Genomic DNA, 27,992 nt, shown 5'->3' with positions numbered 1-27,992 from the left:
GTGTGAAAGCTATCATGTCAACAAGCCAACCTCTCATTACTGACACCCCTCTGGCCATCTCACCCCAATTAACCTCCTCTGTCCCATGATGCACCTCTCCCAGAGCAGAAGTATCCATTTGCTCCTCCCTGTCCCCCATCATCCTCCTCGGTTCCACGCGTCATCTCATCTACATTATAAGCATCTCCTCCCTATTCATTTAGCCATGAATCTAAAGCATGTTCATTAAGCCTCTCATTTAACCACTCATCCAGAGGCCCTTATCAACACCAGCTAAATACTGACAGTATCAGACAGACCTAAATGTGGAATAATAACATAATATCTCATCTGTTTCCTTTCCCCTCTCTCTCCAACCTGATGCCTGTCTCCTAACTCCCCCAAACTCCACATTCACCCCTTCTCTAAACCCCTATCTATCCCTCCAACCCTCTCTTAATCCACTGTCACCCTTCTAACCCTCTCCAATACCCGCATCAATCCCTACATCCCCCTTCACTTCTCCCCCTCCCTCCCCAGGTGTGAATCGCTCCATGAAGGACAAGGTGACCAAGCCTACATCCATGGCCCAAGGCCGGATGGCACACATGATCGAGTGGCAGAACTGGGACATGTCTGTAGTGGGCCCGGGGGGCGTCTCCGTCCCACGCAAGTCCACGGCAGAGCAGGAGATGGAGAGGCGGTTGGAGAGCGACGCCTACAGCGACCTCAGCGATGGGGAGAAGGAGGCTCGCTTCACCGCAGGTCAGAGGGGGGAGGGGAATTTGTCACTGTGAGAGATGACAGAAGCAATATGAGTGGTTGATGCTGATCTATACAACCAGGGTGGTGATCAGAGGAAACCCTCACAAAATCAAGCCTTTTGGAAAAAGGGTTCTCATGTGTTGAACGCCACATCATAACCAGACTGTTTATAAGTCAGCTCATCGGCATGGCATAACACCAGCCAAATATGTCAACATTGGCCTAGGCAGAGCATAACCGTAGATATTAAATAGACTACATATTAAATCTTTATTTAAATTAGCCATAGATATTAAATCATGAAGGTGCTGAGGGAAGGCAGCAGCCAACTGGGCCGTTACAATGACCCTGACTTACCCTCTGCACTCCAGGTATCCTGCAGCAGTTTGCCATCTCCCAGGCAACGCTCATGGCCTGGACCTCCATGGATGGAGAGAGCCTGAGGTCAGGGTCCAACCAGGGCAGTGTGGCCCACCTCAGCGAGGTTAACCAGGAGAGCATCACCAGCCGAGGTAAGGGACTACAAATATGGCCTCTAAACCAGCATGTATCAGCCGAGATAAGGGACGACAAATATGACCTCTAAACAACCACGTCAGTTGAGGTAAAGGACTATAAATATGGCCTCTAAACCAGCATGTCAGTCGAGTTAAGGGACTACAAATATGGCCTCTAAACAATCACGTCAGTTGAGGTAAAGGACTATAAATATGGCCTCTAAACCAGCATGTCAGTCGAGTTAAGGGACTACAAATATGGCCTCTAAACCAGCATGTCAGTCGAGGTAAAGGACTATAAATATGGCCTCTAAACCAGCATGTCAGTCGAGGTAAGGGACTACAAATATGGTCTCTAAACCAGCATGTCAGTCGAGGTAAGGGACTACAAATATGGCCTTTAAACCAGCATGTCAGTCGAGGTAAAGGACTATAAATATGGCCTCTAAACCAGCATGTCAATCGAGGTAAGGGACTACAAATATGGCCTCTAAACCAGCATGTCAGTCGAGATAAGGGACTACAAATATGGCCTCTAAACCAGCATGTCAGTCGAGATAAGGGACTACAAATATGGCCTCTAAACCAGCATGTCAGTCGAGGTAAGGGACTACAAATATGGCCTCTAAACCAGCTTGTATCAGTCGCGGTAAGGGACTACAAATATGACCTCTAAACAACCATATGTCAGTTGAGGTAAAGGACTATAAATATGGCCTCCAAATCAGCATGTATCAGCCGAGATAAGGGACGACAAATATGGCATCTAAACAACCATATGTCAGTTGAGGTAAAGGACTATAAATATGGCCTCTAAACCAGCATGTCAGTTGAGGTAAAGGACTATAAATATGGCCTCTAAACCAGCATGTCAGTTGAGGTAAAGGACTATAAATATAGCCTCTAAACCAGCATGTCAGTCGAGGTAAGGGACTACAAATATGCTTGACAAACTACAGTAGCACCAATCAACTAGGGCAACACAGTTTAAGGGATAGTTTAAGGAGCTCAATAGGATCCTGCACTGCGGAACCTTGTCTAAAATGTGCAGACAAACACGTTTATGCACATATGCACAGGCTTGAGATCAGGCAAAGCTGGAGTGGAGTGTGTGGGCTACATTATGTGCCATTTTGCTCAGTAACGAAGGCATCTTATTCCGTCTCAGCCTGGAGGGTTAACTCTGTGCTAATTTCAGATTCGCAAACATAGCCCGGGGGAATGCAAGACCAGGGATTTCAACTGTATAAATAGTCCACTTGGTCATTATTATTCCACATGGCTGTGCTGTCCGTTACAGTGCTCCTGTATTTCTCCTTCTCATGCAAAGAGGCGTTCAGACATGGAGACATGTTGAAATCATATTGTGGTTTTCTCCCTGTGGTTTGTTATTGAGAGATAACAAATGGTCTTGAGGCTGTGTGATGATCATTAGTTGAATCACAACTTCATGTAATTATATTGCCTGAAGTCAAAATAACCGTAGAATGTTAGTATTAAACATGATTTCTCTGGATGTATTCTGACAGTTTTGTGTCATCATTAAAGTGATATAATGTGAGGTTGCTGGCATGATGCTTGCTAACTCTTAGCACCCCCATATCAACTCAGATCATGTATATACACCATTCCTCTATCTGAAACTTGTTTGGCCAATGTCCCAAAGTCGTGTCTGCGAATTAGTGTGATTTACCTCATCCTTTTGTGTTTGACAGCTTTTTTGTACATAACAGCATTGGCAACACATAAACTGATATATTCTTCCATTTATTTTCCTCCTTCGCACAAAATGGCTACCATACGTCAAAATTTTAATGTTGTTATCAGTCAGTGGGGGATATTAGTCGCCTTGTTCATCCGTAACAAAACCAGATTGGAATATGAGATGGCAAAAACTACCATGACTCACTCTTATTCAAATCAGCCATGCTATTGGCTGAATTATATTTCATTTTAATGCAGGGCAGACAGACTCCCCAATGGCTATACAGAGTCAAAGTGCTGATGTATTGGACTACTTGGTGTAGCTACACTTGGTGTCTGTCTGAGGATTGTTCAAGTAAAGTCATTTTCTCAAGGATATATTTGGGTATGAGAGGGTTGGGGTGTCCCCCAGAGATATCACATGATTCCTCTTCAGGTTTCCTCTTTTTGGAAAAGGCTGATGTCAGCATTGTAGATTTATTTGCAGTTTGATGTCCATGAGGTCCAATGTAGTGCATCCGTCAAGGACAATCTACCACTTATCCCGCCTCTTCACTCTTCTATTTTCTCGTTATTTTCATCTTCTCAGACCAGATATTGCACCACTCCTCTGCGGACATGTGGCCCAACACCTATGTCGCCCAGGGCCTCTACTGCCTCTCCTCCTCTGATGCCTGGGAGCCAATCAGCAACGAGCCCTCCGGAGTGGCCTCTCCCGCTGCTGGCTCCTACGTGATGCAGCAGGGCGGGACTTCCTGTGATGGGTATGATGGGAACGCGTTGCAGCAGCAGCAGCAGCAGCAGTTCAACCTACAGCAGCAGAGTCAGCTTCAGCAGCTGCAGCAGCTACAACAGATACAACACTACCAGCAACAGCAGCTCCTGTATCAGCAACAACAGGTGAGGAAAAACAAAAAAGGAAAGCATTAACAATTTATTTCCATGGATAGACAATATTCATTCATGGTGTAGTCGGGCAGCTGACATTTTGTTTTTTAGTGTTTTTCTCTTTTTTCTCTGGTGTATTTTGATCGAGACAAGAATACTGAATTCGGCCTTTGATATGGTAATATCGTCTGAGATTCATTATTGTATCTCGCTTCTTAGTACAACACAATTGCCCTGTCCCTTTCAATTCAACATTACGCTCAAAGGAAGAAACCCTTAACCACAGATGTAGGATCATATTTCCAGATTCTTTACCATAAGGGTGATAAACAAATATCTGATCCTGTATCAGTGGTGAAGGGGAACCTCTACCTACCTCCAGCTCCTCATTTTCTTGTCTTTCTCTCCACAGTCTCTGGAGCAAAGGCTGCACAGTGCCAACCACTCGTTGCAAGCCACGCCCAACAGCACCATCCATAGCCTGGCCCCTGCCACCCACGCCCCACTTGTAGACCTGTGGGGGGCGGGCCAGACAGGGTCCTATCACACTGATATTGGAGGGTACAACATAGGCGTGGCAGCGGTGGTGGAGGCGGCTCTGAATGTTCCGTCTGGGGATGAGGGGGCGGGGACAGAACATTCCCCTCTGCTGGAGCAGCAAGAGGAGGAAGATGAACTGAAGGTGAGCTCATATTAGGTCACAGGGTTATCAGGGCCCAGTTTAAAAAAAAAATCTATCTGGACTTCGCCTATCGGATAGGATTAAATTAATAGAAATAAAATAAATAGAACGGGAGTCCACATTCAAGACAAGGATTCATCCATTCTATTCATTATATTTCTATGCATTTAATCCAGATCAATGATTTTTGAAAACTGCAGAGAGGTATATACTTGATATTTTAACATACAGTACCAGTCAAAAGTTTGGACACACCTACTCATTCCAGGGGTTTTCTTTATTTTTACTATTTTCTACATTGTAGAATAATAGTGAAGACATCAAAATTATGAAATAACACATATGGAATCATGTAGTAACCAAAAACCTGTTAAAGAAATAAAAGTATATTTTATATTTCAGATTCTTCAAAGTAGCCACCTTTTGCCTTGTTGATAGCTTTGCACACTCTTGGCATTCTCTCAACAAGCTTCATGAGGTAGTCACCTGGAATGCAGGTGTGCCTTGTTAAAAGTTAATTTGTGGAAATTCTTTCCTTCTTAATGCATTTGAGCCAATCAGTTGTGTTGTGACAAGGTAGGGTGGGTAAACAGAAGATAGCCCTATCTGGTAAAAGACCAAGTCCATATTATGGAGAGAAAAGCTCAAATAAGCAAAAAAGAAATGACAGTCAATCATTCCTTTAAATATGGTCAGTCAATCCGGAAATTTGAAAGTTTCATCAAGTGCCGCCGCAAAAACCATCAAGCTTTATGATGAAACTGGCTCTCATGAGGACCTCCACAGGAAAGGAAGACCGAGAGTTACCTCTGCTGCAGAGGATAAGTTCATTAGAGTTACCAGCATCAGAAATTGCATCCCAAATCAATGCTTCACAGAGTTCAAGTAACAGACACATCTCAACATCAACTGTTCAGAGGAGACTGCATGAATCAGGCTTCATGGTCGAATTGTTGCAATAAAAAAAAGGACACCAATAATAAGAAGAGACTTGCTTCGGCCAAGAAACCCGAGCAATGAACATTAGACCAGTGGAAATCTGTCCTTTTGGTCTGATGAGTCCAAATTTGAGATTTTTGGTTCCAACCATGTTCCAACCGTGTCTTTGTGAGACGCATTGTAGTTGAACGGATGATCTCTGCATGTGTGGTTCCCACCGTGATGCATGGAGGCAGAGGTGTGATGGTGTGGGGGTGCTTTGCTGGTAGCACTGTCAGTGATTTATTTAGAATTCAAGGCACACGTAACCAGCATACCACAGCATTCTGCAGCGATACGCCATCCCATCTGGTTCACGCTTAGTGGGACTATCATTTGTTTTTCAACAGGACAATGACCCAACACATTTCCAGGCTGTGTAAGGGCTATTTGACCAAAAATGAGAGTTATGGAGATGAGCTGGCCTCCACAATCACCAGACCTCAACCCAATTGAGATGGTTTGGGATGAGTTGGACCACAGAGTGAAGGAAAAACAGCCAACAAGTGCTCAGCATATCTGGGAACTCTTTCAAGACTGTTGAAAAAGCATTCAAGGTGAAGCTGGTTGAGAGAATGCCAAGAGTGTGCAAAGCTGTCATCAAGGCAAAGGGTGGCTACTTTGAAGAATCTAAAATCTAAAATCCATCTACACATTTTTGGTTACTGCGTGACTCCATATGTGTTATTTCATAGTTTTAATGTCTTCACTATTATTCTACAATGTAGAAAATAGTAAAAAATAAAGAAAAACCATTGAATGAGTAGGTGTGTCCAAACTTTTCCTCTCCATGGTCAGAGAACCATGCAGTATCTGTTATATTCAAAAAGTTTCTCCCTGAATGTTGTGTAAGTGTCATCCCCTGACCAAGCCCCTGCTCTGTCCCCTGAACAGGACGAGGAGGTGACACTCTGCATGGAGCCGGAGTCTGCCACTCTAACACAGAGAGATGAAGCCGTCACCTCCGGGGGCAGTAGTCCTGGGCAACGTAGTCCGGGGCGCAGTAGTCCAGGGCAACCAGCACAGCAAATCACAGAGCGGAAGGCCTCTGATGTCAGCTGTGGAGGCATCCAGATTCTGGAGGAGAAGGAAGAGAAGCAAGGGTCTGCTGTTGCTGCCATGGCAACCAACTGATCGACAGATTGCCCTGAGAGTCGTGACAGACTGACCCTCAGCGTCAGGAATGACTGATCCTAATAATGAAATATTTATCAATAAATCTGTTCCTTTTCAGGTATCAAACACATTTTTGATGGAATATAAACTCTTGTGACCACTGAAGAGCAGAGGAGGAAGAGTCACGCAGTGACAACAGCTGGTCCAACGGACAACTTTTTTTTGGAAGCCTTACATTCCCAGAGAGAAGGAGGAGGGAGGGATGAATAGAGGGAGGGAGAAAATACTGAGCGAGAAATAGGAGGTATGAGAGGATGATAAAAAGAAGAGGAGCAGCTGAGATTGAGACATTTGTATCAGGAAGAGGAAACGGAGGAGGAGGGAATTGAAACATGCATGCTTTTTAAACAAACGACTTTATCCAGTCCAGCGTCAAATATGATAATGATCATTAAATCTATAGTAATAAAACGTTATCATGACAACAATGATTTTCTAACAAAGAAAACAATCATGACAACACAAAAAATCTATGTATAAGTGAATGATAAAAGAATATATATCAAAATCACTGTTTTTACAACACTATCTCTCAATGGGAGAACTACTCTGTTTACAGCTTACACTCAACACATCATATAGAATAATGTCAACCCCATAACTTGAAGAATAGAAACACTCACATGTTATACCCTCTCCTCTTATGTCATTCACATCTAGCGTCCACAACACTTATAGAACTAACTGCACGAATACAGAGCAACTTTAGTAGGTTGAGTTCATCATAACCCCCTAAAAATTACACCTATTCAATTATCCCCCAAAATGATTTAAATCCAAATTGGCTCTCTGCAACATAACCACTACAGTGAAATCTACTTGAACCCTCCTAACACAGTTAGAAAGACAACAACGTTACTATGTTGCTGTGTCTCCAGATGTCCAAGGCACATAAAGGCTGCAGGCCTGTCAGCCACACACACAGCACTGCACAGTTAAAGGAATGTACTGTACAGTAAGATAGTATGTTTCCTACTCTGTCTTTCCGTATGTTTCTTCAGAATACTATGGAGTACCTGTCCTATATTGAACTGTATAGACTTTGCACTGAACCTAGGACACGGCTGGTGCTGGGCCAGAGAAGACTCAGGGGCATGGAGCTCCTTGTAGTCTGCTTGACTGTGCATCATGACTGATAGGTCCGTGTCATGGAGTGAATGGTGAAGAGACAGAGCTGTAGCGGTGAATCCCTTTGCACTGATGCCATCCAACAGATCAGAGGCTGCCTTTGGACTCTGTCACACGTCAATGTCTTTGATTACTGTTCAGAAAGAGCTCTTAGCATCACCAAGAACCAAAACAGAACCACTAGACGAGATGGATTCTGAGCTGTTGTTCCAGGTTCCAAACTAGAGATGGCTGGAGGAAGAGGGAGTGCTCTGAAGTGTTTTGGTACCAACAGAAAGAGGATTTAGATTGAGATGTGCTTCTGTTTTGACCCAGATTGTTGTTTTGATGTCAGCTCTTGGGGACAATACCAAGCTTTTCTTTGTGGAGAAAAGTTGAGGAGCAAATGTTTCTCTGAAAGGCGTAGGTTTGAGCTGTTTGAATTGGGTGCTGATTCTTAGAAGGGCAAAAACACATCTTCAAAATTGTAACTAATTAGTGAGGAGCCAAACACAGGTCTCCTAAACGGCTTGTGGCCACTACTGTCATATAGATGTAAATACTAATGAGAGAGGATATACACCATCTCTCACAGTCCCCACTGCAACAGTTTCTTTATTTTCTACACGTCTCAGTCCCAGCTCTTTCCTTTGGGAATCTTCCTGAGCTCCCAAATTAAGCGTATTGCGTTTAGATTTGTTTCTATCACCACACAAGTAAAAGGAAAAGGATAGTGGAATGTCAACATTGTAAATAGTGTGAACGTTAAAATATCGGATATCGGAAAATTGCTTTAAAATAATGCAAAGGACCTAATTTGACTGGGTTTAAGGAGAACATTGAAGTCAATCAGGGAATAGAACTGAATACTAGAACCAAACACTAGAACCGAACAGAACCGGTATCTTCCTGCTCATGGTGACTACAGCGATGGAGCAGAACTCTGCCTGAGTCGAGTGTGACGTTTGAGTTAGCGTGTGTATTTCCTGAAGAGGAAAGTGTGTATCCCAATGGAGGATTGGTGGTGAAGTCCAGAGATATGATAGAATAGTGGAATTTTGGAGATACTGGTCTGGAGTATCTGTGCATGTGTCACTAATAAAAACAACAACAATAGCAGTTATTATTAGTAGTAGTATTCTTATTAATATTATTATTTTTAATATTATTATTAATATTACTATTATTTGATGGAGAACAACCTTCTCCTTTCACTCTGATGATTGTGTGAAAAAAAAAATTGAGATCGATAAAAGGTTTAATGACTTGAATTCATTCATTTATTGATTGATTATTTATGCAATATTGGGACAATGTTTATTTTTCTACTGAATGATTGACACGTCCTCCAGTATAAGACAGAATATGTGTGGTTGATGCAGAGCAGTTTCCTGTTGGTTGGGGCTCTCTCTGATCGGACAAACAGACAGTGAAAACTTCTGGAGGGCTACAATGTGGCCACAATTAATTGTAATCAGTTGTGTTAAAGCTGGGCTGGAACAAAACCCTGCACACACTGACTGCATCCCTCCAGGACAAGGGCTAGGGTTAAGGTTACCCACCTCTTCCCTGAAGCTGTCCATCATGAAACACACAATGATGTCATTTATATAGTCATAACCAGTCATGAAGATTCATGTCACAGCTGCCATGATCACCCAGGCAATGACAACGCAACCTCAACCACACAACTTCCTTCAGGCTACTAGTCATAAGTGTCCATCAGCTGTCATGACACGTATGACATGTCTGCAAGGCAGGATGCATATTGGTGTTAGAACTAACCAAGGCTAGGAGTCTATCCTGACCACGTCACCTGACCAGGATAGACTCAGCGCCCCTACTTCTAACAGATGGTTCTGGTGAGCTGCAACCTTGTGGTGTTCTTCAGTTTGTGTTATGCATTAGCCTTCACCTGTCTGTCTCAGACTGGCTCTGAGAGCTACAACCTACAGGATGTCTTTACCCAACCACACTTATTCATTTATTTATTTCATGATTATTTGGGGCGAGGAATAACATGACAGCCTGTACATAGTTTATTATTAATTGTAGGTAAGTCTTTTTGAAGCAGTATTGTTCTGTGTGTTGTCCTTGGGACTTTCTGTAGTGATAGACCTTTGACCCCAGAGAGATCGTTCTGCTTCTTTGAAAGCACCAACATGGACCCAGAGAATGATACTACTTCAACGAAGCTATTTAATGGATTCTTTTGACGATTAAGAACGTAATGAATTAATAAACTAATAACAAGAAGCCAAATGTATTTCCTTGGATGTTCCTGTTTATCGATTGTCTTTGTTGATTGATTGACTGATTGATTTCCAGTTGATTTCTTGTTATATATGATTCTACTGCCATCTTTCAATATGTAACTTTTTGCCTTTCTAGCCCTTGCTCTCTCTTTGTACCTGTTCTGTATATTTGTGTCTCTGTTTGTCTGAGTCTGTCTGTCCATGTAGTTGTCTGTTTTCTTGTTGGAAGAATCACTGCCTGAAAACATTGTGTAAAAAATCTGACAGATTGACCAAATTTGAGGCAAACAGACATTTAAAAAAAATGATGTAGTCAGTTGGAACTGTGTGGCACAGAAACCTGAGGTAAATACACTTGTATACAATTGGGTTGATTGAATGTTTTAATTTGAGATGATCAATGTAAACTGGCAAGACCAGTATATTAAAGCCCGTACCTATGCATGCTAATGGGAAGGTTGTGACAGGATGGTTCTTCCACGTGGTCTCCCCTCCCTCCTCGGCCGTAAACCTATATCTTTCTCTCTTCCTCCCCCTCTCTCTTTCCCCTGCACGAGCGAACACCCTCTTCCATCCCTTTCTCCTCTACTCCATTCTCGTTCTTCTCCCCTCCTCCCCTCCTCCCCTCTATCCAAATAAAAGAAAAACGGTGGAGAAAGAGCAAATAAACACACAAAGAGAATCCTGATGTGTATGTGTGTGGACGTCTTTGAACAGTGAGAAGGGACATTGTTTTTTATATTGTGAGGATGGGGAACGTCACCGAAAGCGTGCTTTTCTTTATGGTCAGCGAACACGGAGATGCAAAGCCTGCTGGGGCTTTGTGACGCAGTTCTTATATCATGTTTCCATTCCCTCCCTGTCAACCCCAAACACACATTCTAGGTGTCTTTCATCCTGAATACATAACAGTGCATCCATTCTTCCTGCCTTCCTTCATGTATGGTAGTGTAGAAAACTTGCTGGTAGACATCTGGGATTACTTAAAGGAAGGATGGATAGATGTTTTATGTACTGATAAAGGGCCCCAGCCTGGTAGCCAGATCTGTTACTTGTTTAACTTCTTTGTCAAGGCCATGCCAAACATGACAACCACAGAAACAGCAGAAAGCTGTTATTGCCATGCTCCAAGTCCAATGAAATGTTACTGAAAACGTTTAAATATTTATTGTATTCCATAAGAATAGTAGATAGGCATCAGTATGAACAATTTCAATATTTGCTTTACAGTGGTAACAGTAATAATTTAAAGCCTGTATATTCATTAATCAGTAAACGTTCAATCGATTTGATCAAATATAAATCAGTCCATTAACAGACATTGAGTCATGATTAATGATGTGATTTCATTATCAAACACTTAATTGCTGTCATATACAGTGTCAAAAAGATACATGGAGTTCAGTGATACAGACATACACTACCATGTAGCTACAAACACATTCATACATTCAACAATACCGGGACAAGGAGACCAACAATGATATGCACAGATGAAGAACTTAAAACATCTGTCCATTTTTGTAGTTTTAAAGACACGGAGAGAAACCTGAGAAACTGAAATAGTGAAAAAGAAGTTTGTCTTGAGTAGAAAAAAATCCTTAAAAAACTGCTGAGATCAGGAAAGAGACTACCATCTTACAAAAAGTATTATTAGCTACCAGAAATTCCAGAACTACAAGTCCCAGAAGCACTGTGTGCACCTGTTCTTCCTGCTCTCTGTAAGCTGAACATCTGCAGAGCCTCGAATGAGCCTGCACAGAACTCCAATACCCAGGATGCTCCTTGTTACGCTCTACTTGAAACGCTCACTGAATGAGGTAAGTGGAGTGAGGCCAGAGAGGAGAAAGTCTTCATTTAAGAAACAGAATCCACAGAATTCCCTGTCGCCATCTAAATTGGCTCTTCAGAATCTTCGCTCTCCCTCTCTCCATCTGTCTCCAGCACGGTAGGAAGGGATGACACAATGAAGATACGAGTGGAGGAGGAGTGTGGTGAGGTGGGGGAGGAAGGCTCCTGAGGGGGACAGTCTGTCCCTCGGCTGTTGGGGGTGGAGGTATCACACTCTGCCCCTGCACTGGAGGCACCTGCTTCTCCCGCGTTCCCCCTGGGTTCCTCCTTAGCCTCATCCATGTCACCCTCTCCCTCTGTCCCAACCACCTCATCCTTCAACCTTAACACCTCTCCCTCCTTCATTCCTCCATCTCCCTCCCCCTTTTCTTCCTTAACCTCCCATTTAAACCCATCGCTCCCCTCCTTCCTACTACCCCCTCCCTCCCTCTTCCCCCCCTCACCCCACAGCTCCCTCTCCCTGGTGGGGGAGGAGGGTGTGGAGGGGGGAGCCGCGTGCTTCTTCGCTTTACGGTTGGCATCTCTGAAACTGGCCAGAGGGGGGCGCAATCTTACCCCACTACGGGTGGAGCCCTCGATGGCCTTCTGCAACTGTGAAAGGTAAGAGAGAGGGAGAGATAGAGAAGGAGAGATTAAAGGGGAGAGATAAATATAGAGGGGGAGAAGAGAAAATGGAGGGAGAGAGAAGGGAGAAGGGGAGAGAGAGAAAGAAAGAAAGAGGGGAGGGAAATAGAGATTGAGATGGAGGGTGAGAGAGGAAGAGAAAGAGAGTGAATAGAAGTGGTTTAACATAGCATGTCATAACACAAGCAAAGCATGTTAATACAGGTTTACTGTGACGCTGTGATAAGTCAGAGACAAACACCGTTGATGGTGTAATAGTGTGACTCACTATTCGAGTACAACAGAACAGCAAAGCAACAGCCAACTGAACAGGCTCCATGTATTTGTATGTGTATTTATTATGATCCTCATTTGTTCTTGCCAAGGCAGCAGCTACTCTTCCTGAGGTCCAAACAAGATTAGTGCAATTACATCACCTAAAAATGTGACAGTACATCATACAACACATTACTACACCACTACATATCTACAATTCAAAATGTATAATTTTACAATGTACATATGTGTAAACTGTGTGTGTGTCAGCGTGTGTGTGTGCATATGCGTATGTGTGTCTCTTCATAGTCCACGTTGTTCCTTATGTAGTATTGTGTGTTTCCCAGAGTCTGTTCTGGACTTGGGGACTGTGAAGAGACCCCTGGTGGCATGGCTTGTGGGTTATGCATGGGTGTCTGAGCTGTGTGCTCGTTGTTTGAACAGACAGCTCAGTGCTTTCAACACGTCAATACCTCTCACAAAGACAAGCAGTGATGCAGTCAAACTCTCCTCTACATTGAACCAGGAGAGATTGACATGCATGTTAATGATGTCAGCTCTCCATGTACATTTAAGGGCCAGCCGTGCTGCTCTGTTCTGGGCCAAATTTAATTTGCATATGTTCTTCTTTGTGGCACTTGTCCATATGACTGGGCATTAGTCCAGGTGTGACAAAACTAGGGCCTGTAAGACTTTTTTTGTTGATAGCGATGTCAAGAAAGCAGATCTTAGCTAACGTTGCATCCATATGTTTTGACCATGACAGTTTACAATCCAGGGTTACTCCAAGCAGTTTAGTCTCCTCAACTTTCTCAATTTCCACATTATTCATTTAAATATTTAGTTGAGGTTTAGGGTTTAGTGAATGATTTGTACCAAATACAATGCTTTTAGTTTTTGAAATGTTTAGGACGAGCTTATTTCTTGCCACCCATTTTAAAACTGACTGCTGCTCTTTGTTAAGAGTTGCAGTGAGTTCACTTGCTGTGGTAGTTGACATGTTTAATGTTGAGTCATTCGCATACATAGATACACAGGCTTTACTCAGAGACAGTGGCAGGTCATTAGTAAAGATGGAAAAAAGTAAGGAGCCTAGACAGCTGCCTTGGGGAATGCCTTACTCTACCAGGATTATTGTAGAGAGGCTTCCATTAAAGAACAACCTCTGTTTTCTCTTAGACAGGTACAGTGCCATGAAAAAGGATTTGCCCCCTTTTCTCTACTTTTGTATATTTTTGATACTGAATGTTATCCGATCTTCAACCAAAACCTAATATTAGATCAAAAGGAACCCGAGTGAACAAATAACACAACAATTACATAATTATTTCATTTATTTTATATAGAAGTTATGCAACACCAAACGGCCCTGTGTGAAAAGTAAATGCCCCCTTACACTCTATAACTGGTTGTGCCACCTTTAGCTGATGACTATAACCAGACCCTTCTTGTAGTTGTTATCAGTCTCTCACGCCGCTGTGGAGGAATTTTGGCCCACTCTTCCATGCATCTCAATTAGGATTACGTCTGGACTTTGACTAGGCCATTTCAAAACTTCAAATGTGTTGCTTTTCAGCCATTGTCATGTAGACTTGATTGTGTGTTTTGGATCATTGTCTTGCTGCATGACCCAGCTGCGCTTCAGCTTCAGCTCACAGACGGATGGCCTGACATTCTCCAGTAGAATTCTCTGATACAGAGCAGAATTCATGGTTCCTTCTATTAAGGCAAGTTGTCCAGGTCCTGAGGCAGAAAATCATCCCCAAACCATCACACTACCACTACCATGCTGACCATTGGTATGAGGTTCTTACTGTGGAATGCAGTGTTAGTTTTTCGCCAGCCATAATAAGAAGTATCCATTTTTTGTTATTTGTAACAGGTTCCCTTGATCTAATATTAGGTTTTGGTTGAAGATCTGATAACATTCAGTATTAAAAAAAATGCAAAATATAGAAAATCAGAAAGGGGGCAAATACTTTTTCACGGCGCTGTAACTCTCGATCCATGATATACAGTGGGAAGAAAAAGTATGTGAACCCTTTGGAATTACCTGGATTTCTGCATAAATTGGTCATTAAATATGATCTGATCTTCATCTCAGTCACAGCAATAGACAAACATATTGTGCTTAAATAACACACAAATTATTGTATTTTTCTTGTTGTTACTGTAATTTAACTATGCCAATGTGCTTTCATCAATTGAAAACCCTTAATCTATTTTATGAGAATTTATAATATTCTTGTTTGCATAAAATAGACGCAGACCAGTCTTTCAATAATAGGTAACAGAATTTATTCTCGGAGCGCGCTACCACTTAACCACAAACAACAGTTTATATACAGATCATGACGTCATTTCATTGATTTAACAGAATCCCCTCCTCTCGACCGGGACAAAGTGAGGTGAAAAGTTCATTCTATCTTACTAACACACTCGCAGGTAACTTTTGACCCCTCAACATTATCAATCACCACTGAGCTGACAGTTCTAATTAACAGAAAACCTAGGAATGCACTCACTGTCTTATCTAAAAACCCCAGAGGTAAGTTTCTGTAGGTTCAACGCTAGGTTAACGACCTTATGTGTTTACACAGTCCCCAACCCAGTTGTTTCTTCCTAGTTGGAATGGTGTTCATTAACTTTAATTACTCCTTGTCCGTGTCACACAATCCCTTCTTATGAACTAACATTGTTAATCAGATATAATAAAACAGAGTATAAGTTTTACTTAGTTACAGTTCCATTTAAAATGATTTGTTCAGTCATTTAATTATAATTTTACCAACACTTGTCTATATTGAATACATCATTTAAACATTCACAGTGTAGGTTGGTAAAAGTATGTGAACCCCTAGGCTAATGACTTCTCCAAAAGCTAATTGGAGTCAGGAGTCAGCTAAGCTGGAGTCCAATCAAAGAGACGAGATTGGAGATGTTGGTTAGAGCTGCCTTGCCTATAAAAACACTCACAAAATTGGAGTTTGCTATTCACAAGAAGCATTGCCTGATGTGAACCATGCCTTGAACAAAAGAGTTCTCAGAAGACCTAAGATTAAGAAATATTGACTTGCATAAAGCTGGAAACGGTTACAAAATTATCTCTAAAAGCATTGATGTTCATCAGTCCACTGTAAGACAAACTGAATATAAATTGAGAAAATTCAGCACTGTTGCTACTCTCCCTAGGAGTGGCCGTCCTGCAAAGATGACTGCAAGAGCACAGCACAGAATGCTCAATGAGAATCCTAGAGCGTCAGTTAAAGACATTCAGAAATCTCTGGAACATGCTAACATCTTTGTTGATGAGTCTACAATACGTAAAACACTAAACAAGAATGGTGTTCATGGGAGGACACCATGGAAGAAGCCACTACTGTAAAAAAACATTGCTGCAAGTCTGAAGTTTGCCAAAGTGCACACAGTGCTACTGGCAAAATATTCTGTGGACAGATGAAATTACAGTTGAGTTGTTTGGAAGGAACACACAAGACTATGTGTGGAGAGAAAAAAGCACAGCAAACCAACATCAAAACATCAGCCCAACTGTAAAGTATGGTGGAGGGAACAGCATCGTTTGGGGCTGCTTTGCTGCACAAGGGCCTGGACAGCTTGCTATCATCGATGGAAACATGAATTTCCAAGTTTATCAAGACATTTTGCAGGAGAATGTTAGGCTATCTGTCCGCCAATTGAAGCTCACAGAAGTTGGGTGATGCAACAGGACAATGACCCAAAACACAGAAGTAAACATCCGGCGCCAACAGAGATGGCCGCCTCGCTTTCCGTTCTTAGGAGACTATGCAGTATTTAGTTTTTTTATGTATTATTTCTTACACTGTTGCCCCAGGAAATGTTAAGTCTTATTACATACAGCTGGGAGGAACTATTGGATAGAAGAGCAACGTCAACTTACCAACATTATGACCAGGAATACGACTTTCCCGAAGCGGATCATCTGTTTGATCCACAATCCAGGACAATGGATCGGATCCCAGCAGGCGACCCAAAACAATGGTCTTCTGGTCAGGCTCCGTAGACGGGCACATCGCCCACTGCTCCCGAATATACTACTTGCCAATGTCCAGTCTCTTGACAACAAGGTAGATGAAATCAAAGCAAGGGTTGATCTTCCAGAGAGACATCATAGATTGCAACATTCTCTGCTTTACGGAAACATGGCTCACTCGGGATACGTTATCAGAGTCGGTACAGCCACCTGGTTTCTTCACACATTGCGCCGACAGAAACAAACATCTCTCTGGTAAGAAGAAGGGAGGTCGGTGTATGCTTTTTGATTAACGAGTCGTGGTATGATCATTACAACATACAGGACCTCAAGTCCTTTTGTTCACCTGACCTAGAATTCCTTACAATCAAATGCCAACTGCATTATCTAATTTTCTTTGATTATAATCACAGTCGTGTATATCCCCCCCAATCAGACACCTCATTGGCCCTGAAAGAACTTCATTGGACTCTATGTAAACTGGAAACCACATATACCGAGGATGCATTTATTGTAGCTGGGGATTTTAACAAGGCTAATCTGAAAACAATCTGAAACCGTAGATTGATGGCAGCATTCGCTCAAAACTGAAAGCGTGAACCACTGCTTTTAATCAGGGCAAGGCGACCGGAAACATGACCGAAAACAAACAGTGTAGCTATTCCCTCCGCAAGGCAATCAAACAATCTAAGCGTCAGTACAGAGACAAAGTAGAGTCACAATTCAACGGCTCAGACACGAGAGTTATGTGGCAGGGTCTACAGTCAATCACGGACTACAAAAAGAAAACCAGCCCCATCGCGGACCCCGATGTCTTGCTCCCAGACAAACTAAACAGCTTCTTTGCTCGCTTTCAGGACAATACAGTGCCACCGACACGACCCGCTACCAAAACCTGCAGGCTCTCCTTCACCGCAGCCAACGTGAGTAAAACATTTAAACGTATTAACCCTCACAAGGGTGCCGGCCCAGATGGCATCCATAGCCATGTCCTCAGAGCATGCGTAGACCAGCTGGCTGGTGTGTTTACGGACATATTCAATCAATCCCTATCCCATTCTGCTGTTCCCACATGCTTCATGAGGGCCACCATTGTTCCTGTTCCCAAGAAAGCTAAGGTAACTGAGCTAAACAACTATCGCCCCATAGCACTCACTTCCGTCATCATGAAGTTCTTTGAGAAACTAGTCAAGGATCATATCACCTCCACTCTGACACCCTAGACCCACTCCAATTTGCTTACCGCCCCAATAGGTCCACAGACGACACAATCGCAATCACACTGCACACTGTCCTAATTCAAGAGGAATACCTATGTAAGAATGCTGTTCATCAACTACAGCTCAGCATTTAATACCATAGCACCCTCCAAACTCGTCATTAACCTTTTGCGTGTAGGGGGCAGTATTTTTGTTTTTGGCTAAAAAACGTACCCATTTGAAACTGCCTATTTCTCAGCCCCAGAAACTAGAATATGCATATAATTGTCCGATTGGGATAGAAAACCCTCTAAAGTTTCCAAAACTGTAAAAATATTGTCTGTGAGTATAACATAACTGATATTGCAGGCGAAAGCCTGAGGAAAATCAAATCAGGAAGTGCCTCTTATTTTGAAACCTCTCTGTTCCTATGCATGTCTATCCATAATTTAAAGGGATATCAACCAGATTCCTTTTTCCATGGCTTCCCTAAAGTGTCAACAGTATTTATACATAGTTTCAGGCTTTTATTTTGAAAAATGAGCGTGAAGGATCACATTGCGTAAGTGGATAGGTGTGGGCTCTCAGAGTGAGTTTGTGCGCAACTGAGTAAAGCCGCCATTGTTCCTCCCGCTGTTACTGAAAAACCTACACACTCGTTTGATATATTATCAAATATATATTTTAAAAACAACATGAAGATTGATTATAAAAAACGTTTGACATGTTTCTGTGGACATCATGGATATTATTTGGAATATACCTCTGCGTTGTCGTGACCGCTCTTTCCTGTGGATTTCTGAACATAACGCGACAAACAAACGTCGGTATTTTGGGTATAAAAATAATCTTTATGGAACAAAGGAACATTTGTTGGGTAACTGGGAGTCTCGTGAGTGAAAACATCCGAAGATCATCAAAGGTAAACTTATCTGCTTTTCGTGACCTAGCTACTTAATGCTTAGTGTACATAATGCTATGCTATGCTATCGATAAACTTACATAAACGCTTGGATCGCTTTCGCTGTAAAGCATAATTTCTAAATCTTAGACGACAGGTGGATTAACAAAAGGCTAAACTGTGTTTTCCTATATTGCACTTGTGATTTCATGAATATGAATATTTTTTTGTAATATTATTTGACTGTGGCGCTATGCTATTCAGCGGTTGCTGATGACAATTATCCCGCTACCGGGATCGGTAGCGTCAACAAGTTAAGCTCGAGACCCTGGGTCCTGGACATTCTGAAGGGCCGCCCCCAGGTGGTGAGGGTAGGAAACAACATCTCAACCCCGCTGATCCTCAACACTGGGGCCCCACAAGGGTGCGTTCTCAGCCCACTCCTGTACTCCCTGTTCACCCACGACTGCGTGGCCATGCACGCCTCCAACTCAATCATCAGGTTTGCAGATGACACTACAGTGGTAGGCTTGATTTCCAACAACGACGAGACGGCCCACAGGGAGGAGGTGAGGGCCCTCGGATTGTGGTGTCAGGAAAATAACCTCACACTCAATGTCAACAAAACAAAGGAGATGATCGTGGACTTCAGGAAACAGCAGAGGAAGCACCCCCCTATCCACATCAACAGGACAGTAGTAGAGAAGGTGGACAATTTTAAGTTCCTCGGCGTACATATCACGGACAAACTGAAATGGTCCACCCACACAGAGAGCGTGGTGAAAAAGGCGCAACAGAGACTCTTCAACCACACAAGGCTGATGAAATTTGGCTTGTCACCAAAAACACTTTCAAACTTTTACAGATGCACAATCGAAGCCATCAGACTGTTAAACAGCCATCACTAACATTGAGTGGCTGCTGCCAACATACTGACTCAAATCTCTAGCCACTTAATAATTAAAAATTGGATGTAATAAATGTATCTCTAGTCACTTTAAACAATGCCACTTTATATAATGTTTACATACCCTACATTACTCATCTCATATGTATATACTGTACTCTATACCATCTACTGCATCTTGCCTATGCCATTAGCCATCACTCATCCATATATTTATATGTACATATTCTATTCATTCCTTTACACTTGTGTGTATAAGGAAATTGTTGTGAAATTGTTAGATACTTGTTATTTATTACTGCATGGTCGGAACTAGAAGCACAAGCATTTCGCAACACTCGCATTAATATCTGCTAACCATGTGTATGTGACCAATAAAATTTGATTTGATTTTAAATCAACAACAGAATGGCTTCAACAGAAGAAAATATACCTTCTGGAGTGGCCCAGTCATGAGGTTATTGCTGCCAAAGGAGGGTCAACCAGTTATTAAATCCAAGGGTTCACATACTTTTCCCACCATGCTCTGTGAATGTTTACACTGTGTGTTCAATAAAGACATGAAAACATATAGTTGTTTATGTGTTATTAGTTTAAGCAGACTGTGTTTGTCTATTGTGGTGACCTAGATGAAGATCAGACAAAATTATGACCAATTTATGCAGAAATTGTCACACCCTGACCATAGTTTGCTTTGTATGTTTCTATGTTTTGTTTGGTCAGGGTGTGATCTGAGTGGTCATTCTATGTTGGGTGTCTAGTTTGTCTGTTTCTGGGTTTGGCCTGATATGGTCAGGGTGTGACTCGGTGCTCAAGAGCTCCAGTGCGCCTGCACGGTCCGGTCTATCCGGTACCACCTCCACACCCCAGCCCTCCGGTGGCAGCTCCCCGCACCAGGCTTCCTGTGCGTGTCCTCGGCCCAGTACCACCAGTGCCAGCACCACGCATCAGGCCTACAGTGCGCCTCGCCTCTCCAGTGCTGCCAGAGCCTTCCTTTCCAGCGCTGCCGGAGTCTCCCGCCTGTTCAGCGCTGCTAGAGCCTTCCTCCTCTCCAGCGCTGCCGGAGTCTCCCGCCTGTTCGGCGCTGCCAGAGCTCCCGCCCCTCAGTCCAGAGGCGCTAGAGCCCCTCATTCCAGAGGCGCCAGAGCTACTCAGTCCAGCGCCATCAGAGTCGCCAGTCTGCCCAGCGCCATCTGAGCTACCCGTCTGCCCAGCGCCGCCTGAGCCACCCGTCTGCCCAGCACCGCCTGAGCCACCCGTCTGCCCAGCGCCGCCAGTCTGCCCAGCGCCGCCAGTGCCGCCAGTCAGCCAGGAGCCACCAGTGCCGCCAGTCAGCCAGGGGCCGCCAGTGCCGCCAGTCAGCCAGGGGGCGCCAGTGCCGTGGTTAGGAGGCCACGGAAGCGAACAAGAAGGAGGACTAAGACGATGGTGAAGTGGGGTCCGCGCCCAGCGCCAGAGCCGCCACCGCGGACAGACGCCCACCCAGACCCTCCCCTATAAGGTTAAGGTTTTGCAGCCGGAATCCGCACCTTTGGGGGGGGTGGGGGGTGGTACTGTCACGTTCTGACCTTTTATTTCCTTTGTTTTTTTATTATTTAGTATGGTCAGGGCATGAGTTGCGGTGGGCAGTCTATGTTTGTTTTTCTATGATTTGGGTATTTCTATGTTTCGGCCTAGTATGGTTCTCAATCAGAGGCAGGTGTCATTAGTTGTCTCTGATTGAGAATCATACTTAGGTAGCCTGGGTTTCACTGTGTGTTTGTGGGTGATTGTGTAGGTTCAGAGTTTGCTTTTGGTATGGCATTCCTAAATTTGCTAATCTTGCCAATGTAATTACTGTGACACTGTGAGATCATCATCAGAGAACGATGACAGAGAGGCAGAACAAATGGACAAGCTGTGTGGCTGATGCTTCTACACTGCAGAAAAGGAAGACTCGGCATACAGACAGAGAGAAAGAGAGAAAGGGAGCGAGAGAGAGAGCTTGTGTGATGTGTGATCTCACCTCCTTCAGTGCTACGACTCCCACCAGTTTTCCAATGCTGGTAACATAGGCATGACTGAGACCCAGCAAGGAGAACAAAGTGTGGGTCTGTCAGAGAGAGAGAGAGAGAGAGAGAGGGAGGCATATATGTCAATATCCTACAGCATGTAGTGTTTATAATGGCTTAAAGTGGCTACATAAGAGCACAAGGTGCTAGCTACAGTTGATACCTTGTGAAGGGAGGTTCTCTCCACCAGCTGAAAGGGGGAGGGATCAATCCGTATCTCCTCCATACTGATTGGCTTATCCAACTCTTCTTCTTCCCAGGCTTTGATCTGCATTAGCCAATCAGAGAGCAGAGAGGGTGATTGACAATATAAATAGAGAATAATCATTTATGATGTTTGATTCTATTCGTGGAATACTTTTAGAGCTACATAGAGTGCCCAGGTCAGGGAGTAGAGGTCAGGGATCAGGGGTTAGGGGTTAAAGGTTGATCAGGGTCAGTGAGACACATTACCTCCTCTGAGGACATGGTGTCGGTGAGTGGAGGTGGGGTGGATTCCTGGAGAGAGGAAGAGAGAGAGAGAGAGAGAGAGAGAGAGAGAGAGAGAGAGAGAGAGAGAGAGAAAGAGAGTGAGAGAAAGAGAGCGAGAGAGTGAGAGGGAGAAAGAGAGAGCGAGAAAGAGAGTGAGAGAGAGAAAGAGAGAGAGCGGAAGAGAGGAGGAAAGAGAGAGAAAGAAAAGAGGGAGTGTGAGACAGAGGGGGGTGTTGGTTTAGAGATTTTAGTTATTTTCTCCCTCCAGGTTTACAAAGTGTCAGATCAGATGCCCCCTTGTGGTGCTATTTCTCCATCACACAGAATGACAAACCTGCTCATTACATATCATATCATACATTAAAGCAAGGTCATGCCATTGTCGTGAGCGTGTGTCCCCTACTGGACAGAATGTGATATTGCTCCTCTTTGAGCTACCAGAGGAAATTAGCTACCAGAGGAAAGCTTGAGGTTAATGTTAGCCTTAAGCACAGATCCAGGATCAGGTTGCCCTAGCCCCAATTCAAACCTCAACCATTATGGGAATGAAAAACATCTTCTAACATATCCGACCCTGTATCAGTGGTTACAGCCAACCTCTATCTTGATATGGAATGATACCTGAGCTTCAGCCTGGCTGGTTGAGGAAGAGGAGAAGAGGCGCTGAAATATTCCCCTCACAGACTGGAGGGAACGCTTCTCTGAAAGACAGGACAGACATTTAGAAGTGAGTAAATCTTGTAAACATTCTCACTCCAACACTTTTCTACAGAAGGTGCTGGTTAATTGTTGTAAACAAACTCCATGAGCAATCGATGGAACAGCAGGTCTAACACTGATTCTGCTGTATTGATTGCTTATTGTAGATACAGTATCTGATTGTAGAGTAGTGGCCTAAGGGAACACACTTAATGTGTTATGAAAAGTGTTATGAAATGTAATGTAATATTTGTTTGCCTTGGCAGCAGCTAATGTGGATCCTAAATAAATACAAATACAAACATGGACGCACTAGTTACAAAATACAATTCTATGACATTTTGTGTGTGTCATGTCACCTGAGCCGGTGTGATTGGTGGAGGACTCCTGTGGTTTGGGGGATGGGAGTGGCCTATTCTGTTCATCTTGTACTGGAGAGGTCTGGAGAACAGACTAAAGGACCAAGTTCATAACCAAGTATTATATGATGTTGTGGATAATTATAATGCATTATAAATGTGTTTATAAAGGCATTATAAGTATACTGATATTTAATCCGTGTAAAAAATATGATGCTATCGTTCAATCATTCCATCTATCCATCCATCCATCCTGTCACCTCTCCTCCTTCCTCGTCTACGAAAGTGAAGGACTCCCAGCCCTGGCCCGGTGACCCCTGACCCCTCTCAAAGACACGCCTCTCGGCCGAAAGCCACCAATCAGAGATGGCTTGCAGCTCTGTCCTCTCGATAGACCCTAATAGGATCATAGACTCTGAGGAAAGACAGGGGGAACAGGGAGAGAAAGAGAGTAGAGAGAGAGAGAGTAGAGAGAGAAAGAGAGTAGCGAGTTGAGAGAGAGAGAGTAGAGAGAGAGAGAGAGTAAAGAGTAGAGAGAGAGAGAGTAAAGAGAGAGAGAGAGAGAGAGAGAGAGAGTAGAGAGAGAGAGGGAGAGAGAGTAGAGAGAGAGAGAGAGAGAGAGAGAGTAGAGAGAGAGAGACTTTAACTACTTTAACTATTTGTACATTGTTACAACCCTGTTATATATATATTATTGTTTTGAAACTTCTGTATGTGCAATGTTTACTGTTAATTTTTATTGTTTATTTAACTTTTGGATATTATCTACCTCACTTGCTTTGGCAATGTTAACACATGTTTCCCATGCCAATAAAGCCCCTTGAATTGAATTGAATTGAGAGAGAGAGAGAGCGAAAGAGAGAGAGAGAGAGAGAGAGAGCGAAAGAGAGAGAGAGAGTGAAAGAGAGAGAGAGATAGAGAGTAAGAGAGAGAGAGAGAGAAAGAGAGAGAAAGAGAGAGAGAGAGAGAGAGAGAGAGCGAAAGAGAGAGAGAGCGAAAGAGAGAGAGAGAGCGAAAGAGAGAGAGAGAGAGAGCGAAAAGAGAGAGAGAGAGAGAGAGAGAGAGAGAGAGAGAGAGAGAGAAAGAGAGAGAGAGAGAAAGAGAGTGAGAGAGAGAAAGAGAGTGAGAGTGAGAGTGAGAGTGAGAGAGAGAGAGAGAGAGAGACAAGTGTCATCTACGGTGCATGGCATCAAACATTCTATAACATGTCTCACCTTTGGAGTCGACCAGAGGGATGGTTTTGAGGGAGGTGGAGTCTAGCAGATAGCCCAGCTCCCGATAGGTGGACTGGGAGGACAGGAATTTCACCTTCCGCACCATCATGTCCTCCACAAAGATGTTGTACTTACTGAGGGAGGAGAGAGGATATATGTGAACTGTGCCTGCTTGACTCATAATAGCACACAAGGTTGCATGTACACTAGAACTGTTTGAGCCACAATGGCATACAGTTCTCTGCATAAACACTTATTAGAGCCATAATGGTGACCGTTCCAGTACCTGATGTGTCCGAGGCTGAGCTCGGGGAGGTATGGCAGTTTCTTGACCTGGATGATGGAGTCGTAGAGGGAGGGCTGCAGGCCCTGGGCCACCATGTTGGCCAGGATCACCGCCACCATCATGGGCAGGATGTGGGAGATCTGGCCTGTCAGCTCAAAACAGATCACAGCCGTGGACACTGTGTGGGTTACTGCCCCGGTCAGGGCCGCGGCACCTGGGATAAGGAGGGCGGGAGAGAGAAAGGGAGGGGAAGTAGAGAGGAAAGGAGGGAGGTAGGGGAAGGAAAGAGGAAGGGAGGGAGGTATGGGAAGGGGAGAGGAAGGGAGAGAGGAAGAGAGAGAGTATAGAGGGAGGGAACAAGAGATCAGGAGTCACAACAAGGCAGAAAGGGAAGGAGAGATGGTGTTAAATGACATTGTGTATGACAGGGTAGTGAGCAGTCATTTGGAAATGTATATTATAAATACATCACATGCGACTCGCATTAACACTAAGTAATTTACACCCTACTTCATAAAGAGAATTAACAATATGCAAGAGACTATGGTTGAGTTACAGTAATAGGCAATGAGGAAATGTCTGAGAATGGATTCTAAATATATGTGTATTTAATTACTTTGTAAAAATGAATGGATTCACATACAAGGCACACAGCTTCAGTTACAAAGCATTAACAAGCATTACAAGGCATTATTCCAAGCATGGTCAGAGAGAGAGAGAGAAACCATAGCCTGAATGGCCCTGCCCCAAAAGTTCACAGGGTGGAGAGAGAGAGAAAGAAAGTATCTCACAACAGCAGGTAAGGAACAAATAAGAACAAGACCAATGAACCTTTAATGAACATCTGAGTTGTTGACCAATAGTATTACTGTAAAGTTAACCTCCAATCAGATGTTAGACCTACATGATGTAACCTCTCAGAGGTGTGACAAAGGGAGTTGGCAAGACTAACACATAGAATGCTGAATTCCGAAGACAACACATAGCAAATTCTTGCATACAGCTGATAAGAAGAGCCACTTCTGGGGCTGGGCTGCCCTGCAACAGCAGCAAGACAAGATGAGACTTCAGAGGAGACTCACCAATGACAGCATAGCCCCCGGGGAGGATGCGATAAACTATCCCATCAAACAGGATACCGTTTGGGAAGAGAGTGGCCATGATCTCCCCTACCAGACGCCCAAATGCTGCCCCTGGGGGAGAGGAGAGAGAGAAAGGGGAGAGACAGGAGAGAGAGTACTCAGTTGTGCTTTAGGACAGGTTTATAGCATATTTTAAGCCTGATATCTGATACATCATGTTTAGATTCCCAGGTCTGATCTCAGCCTCTTACCCAGTATGAACACTGGCATGAAGGCACCAGACGGGATGGGCATCGTCGTGGAAACAGCAGACATCCAGAACTAGAACATTGAGAAGGTATGTGAATGACAGAGAGACCTAATACAAATCCTTTATAGAATCTAATAGAGAAACAATGAAAAGGTAAACTTTCAGAGAATGCGGTTGAGAAGAAGAAAAGGTCATGTGTTTTATTCCATGATGGAGGGAGGACGTACCTTCATGACGAAGAAGAGGAGGAGGATGAGGAAGACGCTGACGTCGGGGTGCAGCCAGGCTGAGGAGCGCCCCAGTCCAGGGGGAAGGGCGGTGGCAGACAGTTTGGTCCAGGTGAAGTTATCAAACAGAGAGTTAATACATTCTCTAGGCATCAGCTGAACAGAGAGAGAGAGAGAGAGAGAGAGAGAGAGAGAGAGAGAGACAGACAGAGACAGAGAGAGAGAGACAGAGCGAGAGAGACAGAGAGAGAGAGAGAGGGAGAGAGAGACAGAGAGAGAGACAGAGAGAGAGATAGAAAGAGAGAGGGGAGAGAGCAGATGTCACAAATTGCTTATACAGAAACTCAGCCTAAAACCCAAAGAGCACACAATGCAGATGTAGAAGCACGGTGGCTAGGAAAAACTCCCTAGAAAGGTAGGAACATAGGAAGAAACCTAGAGAGGGGTGACCAGTCCTCTTCTGGCTGTGCCAGGTGGAGATTAAAAGAGTACATGGCCATTTAGTCTAGATCGTTCTTCAAGATGTTCAAAGTTCATAGATGACCAGCAGGGTCAAATAATAATCACAGTGGTTCTAGGCTATGACAGTGGTTCTGGGTTTTTCATCTCTGCATGAGCGGCTATACAGTGGTGTTGAAAGATGTATTTATCCGTATCAGCTTAAAACCACACTAAAAACATAGTTAACAGGGTTGCTTGTTGCCTGTGGGCAATACATGGATTTATAAAAGGTTATTCTATAAGTCATGAACATAAACTCTAATAAGCTCAATAATGCTCTCTAACCTCTCCAGCCATGAACTGGCCGAATCCAGGAGGAAAGGTCAGGGTGGCGATGACAAACGTCACTGCACCTGGGTAGATCAACCGACTGAACACACACAATCGCACAAACACACACGCATGCGCACAAATACAAAATACAAAGATGGACACACACACACACACACACACACACACACACACACACACACACACACACACACACACACACACACACACACACACACACACACACACACACACAATATTATTGAACAACTGGGATACTCAATCGTTAAAACAAACCACAATGCCATTACTTAAATGTGAAGCATTTTAGGGTAATAATGTAAATTGTCAGTAATCTCCTCCCAGTTCATTGTCTGGCTGTCAGGCTGTTGAGCTCATGGCAGGACACCTCTACTGCTCTTTCACTCCTAATGTGGGAGCTCAATGTACCTTGACTGGTGAGTCAATGGCTAAGTGAATGTGTCTAACTGGGTGAATGGCTGGCTGTTAAGCCCTGCTTGTCTGGGTCAATGTTGTGTAACAGATTACTTTGGAAGAAGAGGCTACCCAAATGAAACTCATCTGGAATGGAATGTGGAAAGTGTCAGGGACCTGGGTAATAGTGTCTGCTAAGCATTACAATTGTGAAGACATTTGAGTGAGTGTAACAGTGTGTGTGTACTGTGTGTGTGTGTGTACTGTGTGTGTGCAATATGTGTGTGTACTGTGTGTATGTACTGTGGGTGTACTGTGTGTACACTGTGTGTATGTACTGTGTGTGTACTGTGTGTGTGTACTGTGT

General features: G+C 43.7%; 2 protein-coding genes across 4 annotated transcripts in view; one reads left to right on the top strand and one right to left on the bottom strand.

The window, feature by feature from the left end:
• Nucleotides 1–10,713, top strand: part of LOC135521911 (uncharacterized) — a 51,217-nt gene extending 40,504 nt beyond the window's left edge. For all 3 annotated transcript variants that reach the window (XM_064947720.1, XM_064947719.1, XM_064947718.1), the window contains 5 exons: nucleotides 520–744; nucleotides 1,116–1,256; nucleotides 3,535–3,845; nucleotides 4,246–4,515; nucleotides 6,388–10,713. In XM_064947720.1, coding sequence (XP_064803792.1) covers nucleotides 520–744; nucleotides 1,116–1,256; nucleotides 3,535–3,845; nucleotides 4,246–4,515; nucleotides 6,388–6,627 — 1,187 coding nt within the window. In that variant the 3' untranslated portion in view covers nucleotides 6,628–10,713. The remainder of the gene's footprint in view (nucleotides 1–519; nucleotides 745–1,115; nucleotides 1,257–3,534; nucleotides 3,846–4,245; nucleotides 4,516–6,387) is intronic.
• A 509-nt stretch (nucleotides 10,714–11,222) lies between these two features.
• LOC135523014 (chloride channel protein 1-like) overlaps nucleotides 11,223–27,992 on the bottom strand; it is a 31,513-nt gene continuing 14,743 nt past the window's right edge. The window contains exons 11-23 of the mRNA XM_064949743.1: nucleotides 27,206–27,290; nucleotides 26,420–26,575; nucleotides 26,194–26,263; nucleotides 25,943–26,053; nucleotides 24,861–25,074; nucleotides 24,575–24,708; nucleotides 23,621–23,775; nucleotides 23,361–23,454; nucleotides 22,924–23,003; nucleotides 22,285–22,329; nucleotides 21,995–22,099; nucleotides 21,786–21,872; nucleotides 11,223–12,473 (exon numbers count right to left, since the gene is read on the bottom strand). Coding sequence (XP_064805815.1) covers nucleotides 11,925–12,473; nucleotides 21,786–21,872; nucleotides 21,995–22,099; nucleotides 22,285–22,329; nucleotides 22,924–23,003; nucleotides 23,361–23,454; nucleotides 23,621–23,775; nucleotides 24,575–24,708; nucleotides 24,861–25,074; nucleotides 25,943–26,053; nucleotides 26,194–26,263; nucleotides 26,420–26,575; nucleotides 27,206–27,290 — 1,885 coding nt within the window. The 3' untranslated portion in view covers nucleotides 11,223–11,924. The remainder of the gene's footprint in view (nucleotides 12,474–21,785; nucleotides 21,873–21,994; nucleotides 22,100–22,284; nucleotides 22,330–22,923; nucleotides 23,004–23,360; nucleotides 23,455–23,620; nucleotides 23,776–24,574; nucleotides 24,709–24,860; nucleotides 25,075–25,942; nucleotides 26,054–26,193; nucleotides 26,264–26,419; nucleotides 26,576–27,205; nucleotides 27,291–27,992) is intronic.

The sequence above is a fragment of the Oncorhynchus masou genome, chromosome 30 (genome assembly GCF_036934945.1).
Source record: "Oncorhynchus masou masou isolate Uvic2021 chromosome 30, UVic_Omas_1.1, whole genome shotgun sequence".
In the NCBI taxonomy this organism is placed as follows: Eukaryota; Metazoa; Chordata; class Actinopteri; order Salmoniformes; family Salmonidae; genus Oncorhynchus; species Oncorhynchus masou.
This window is presented reverse-complemented; position numbering and strand designations above follow the sequence as displayed.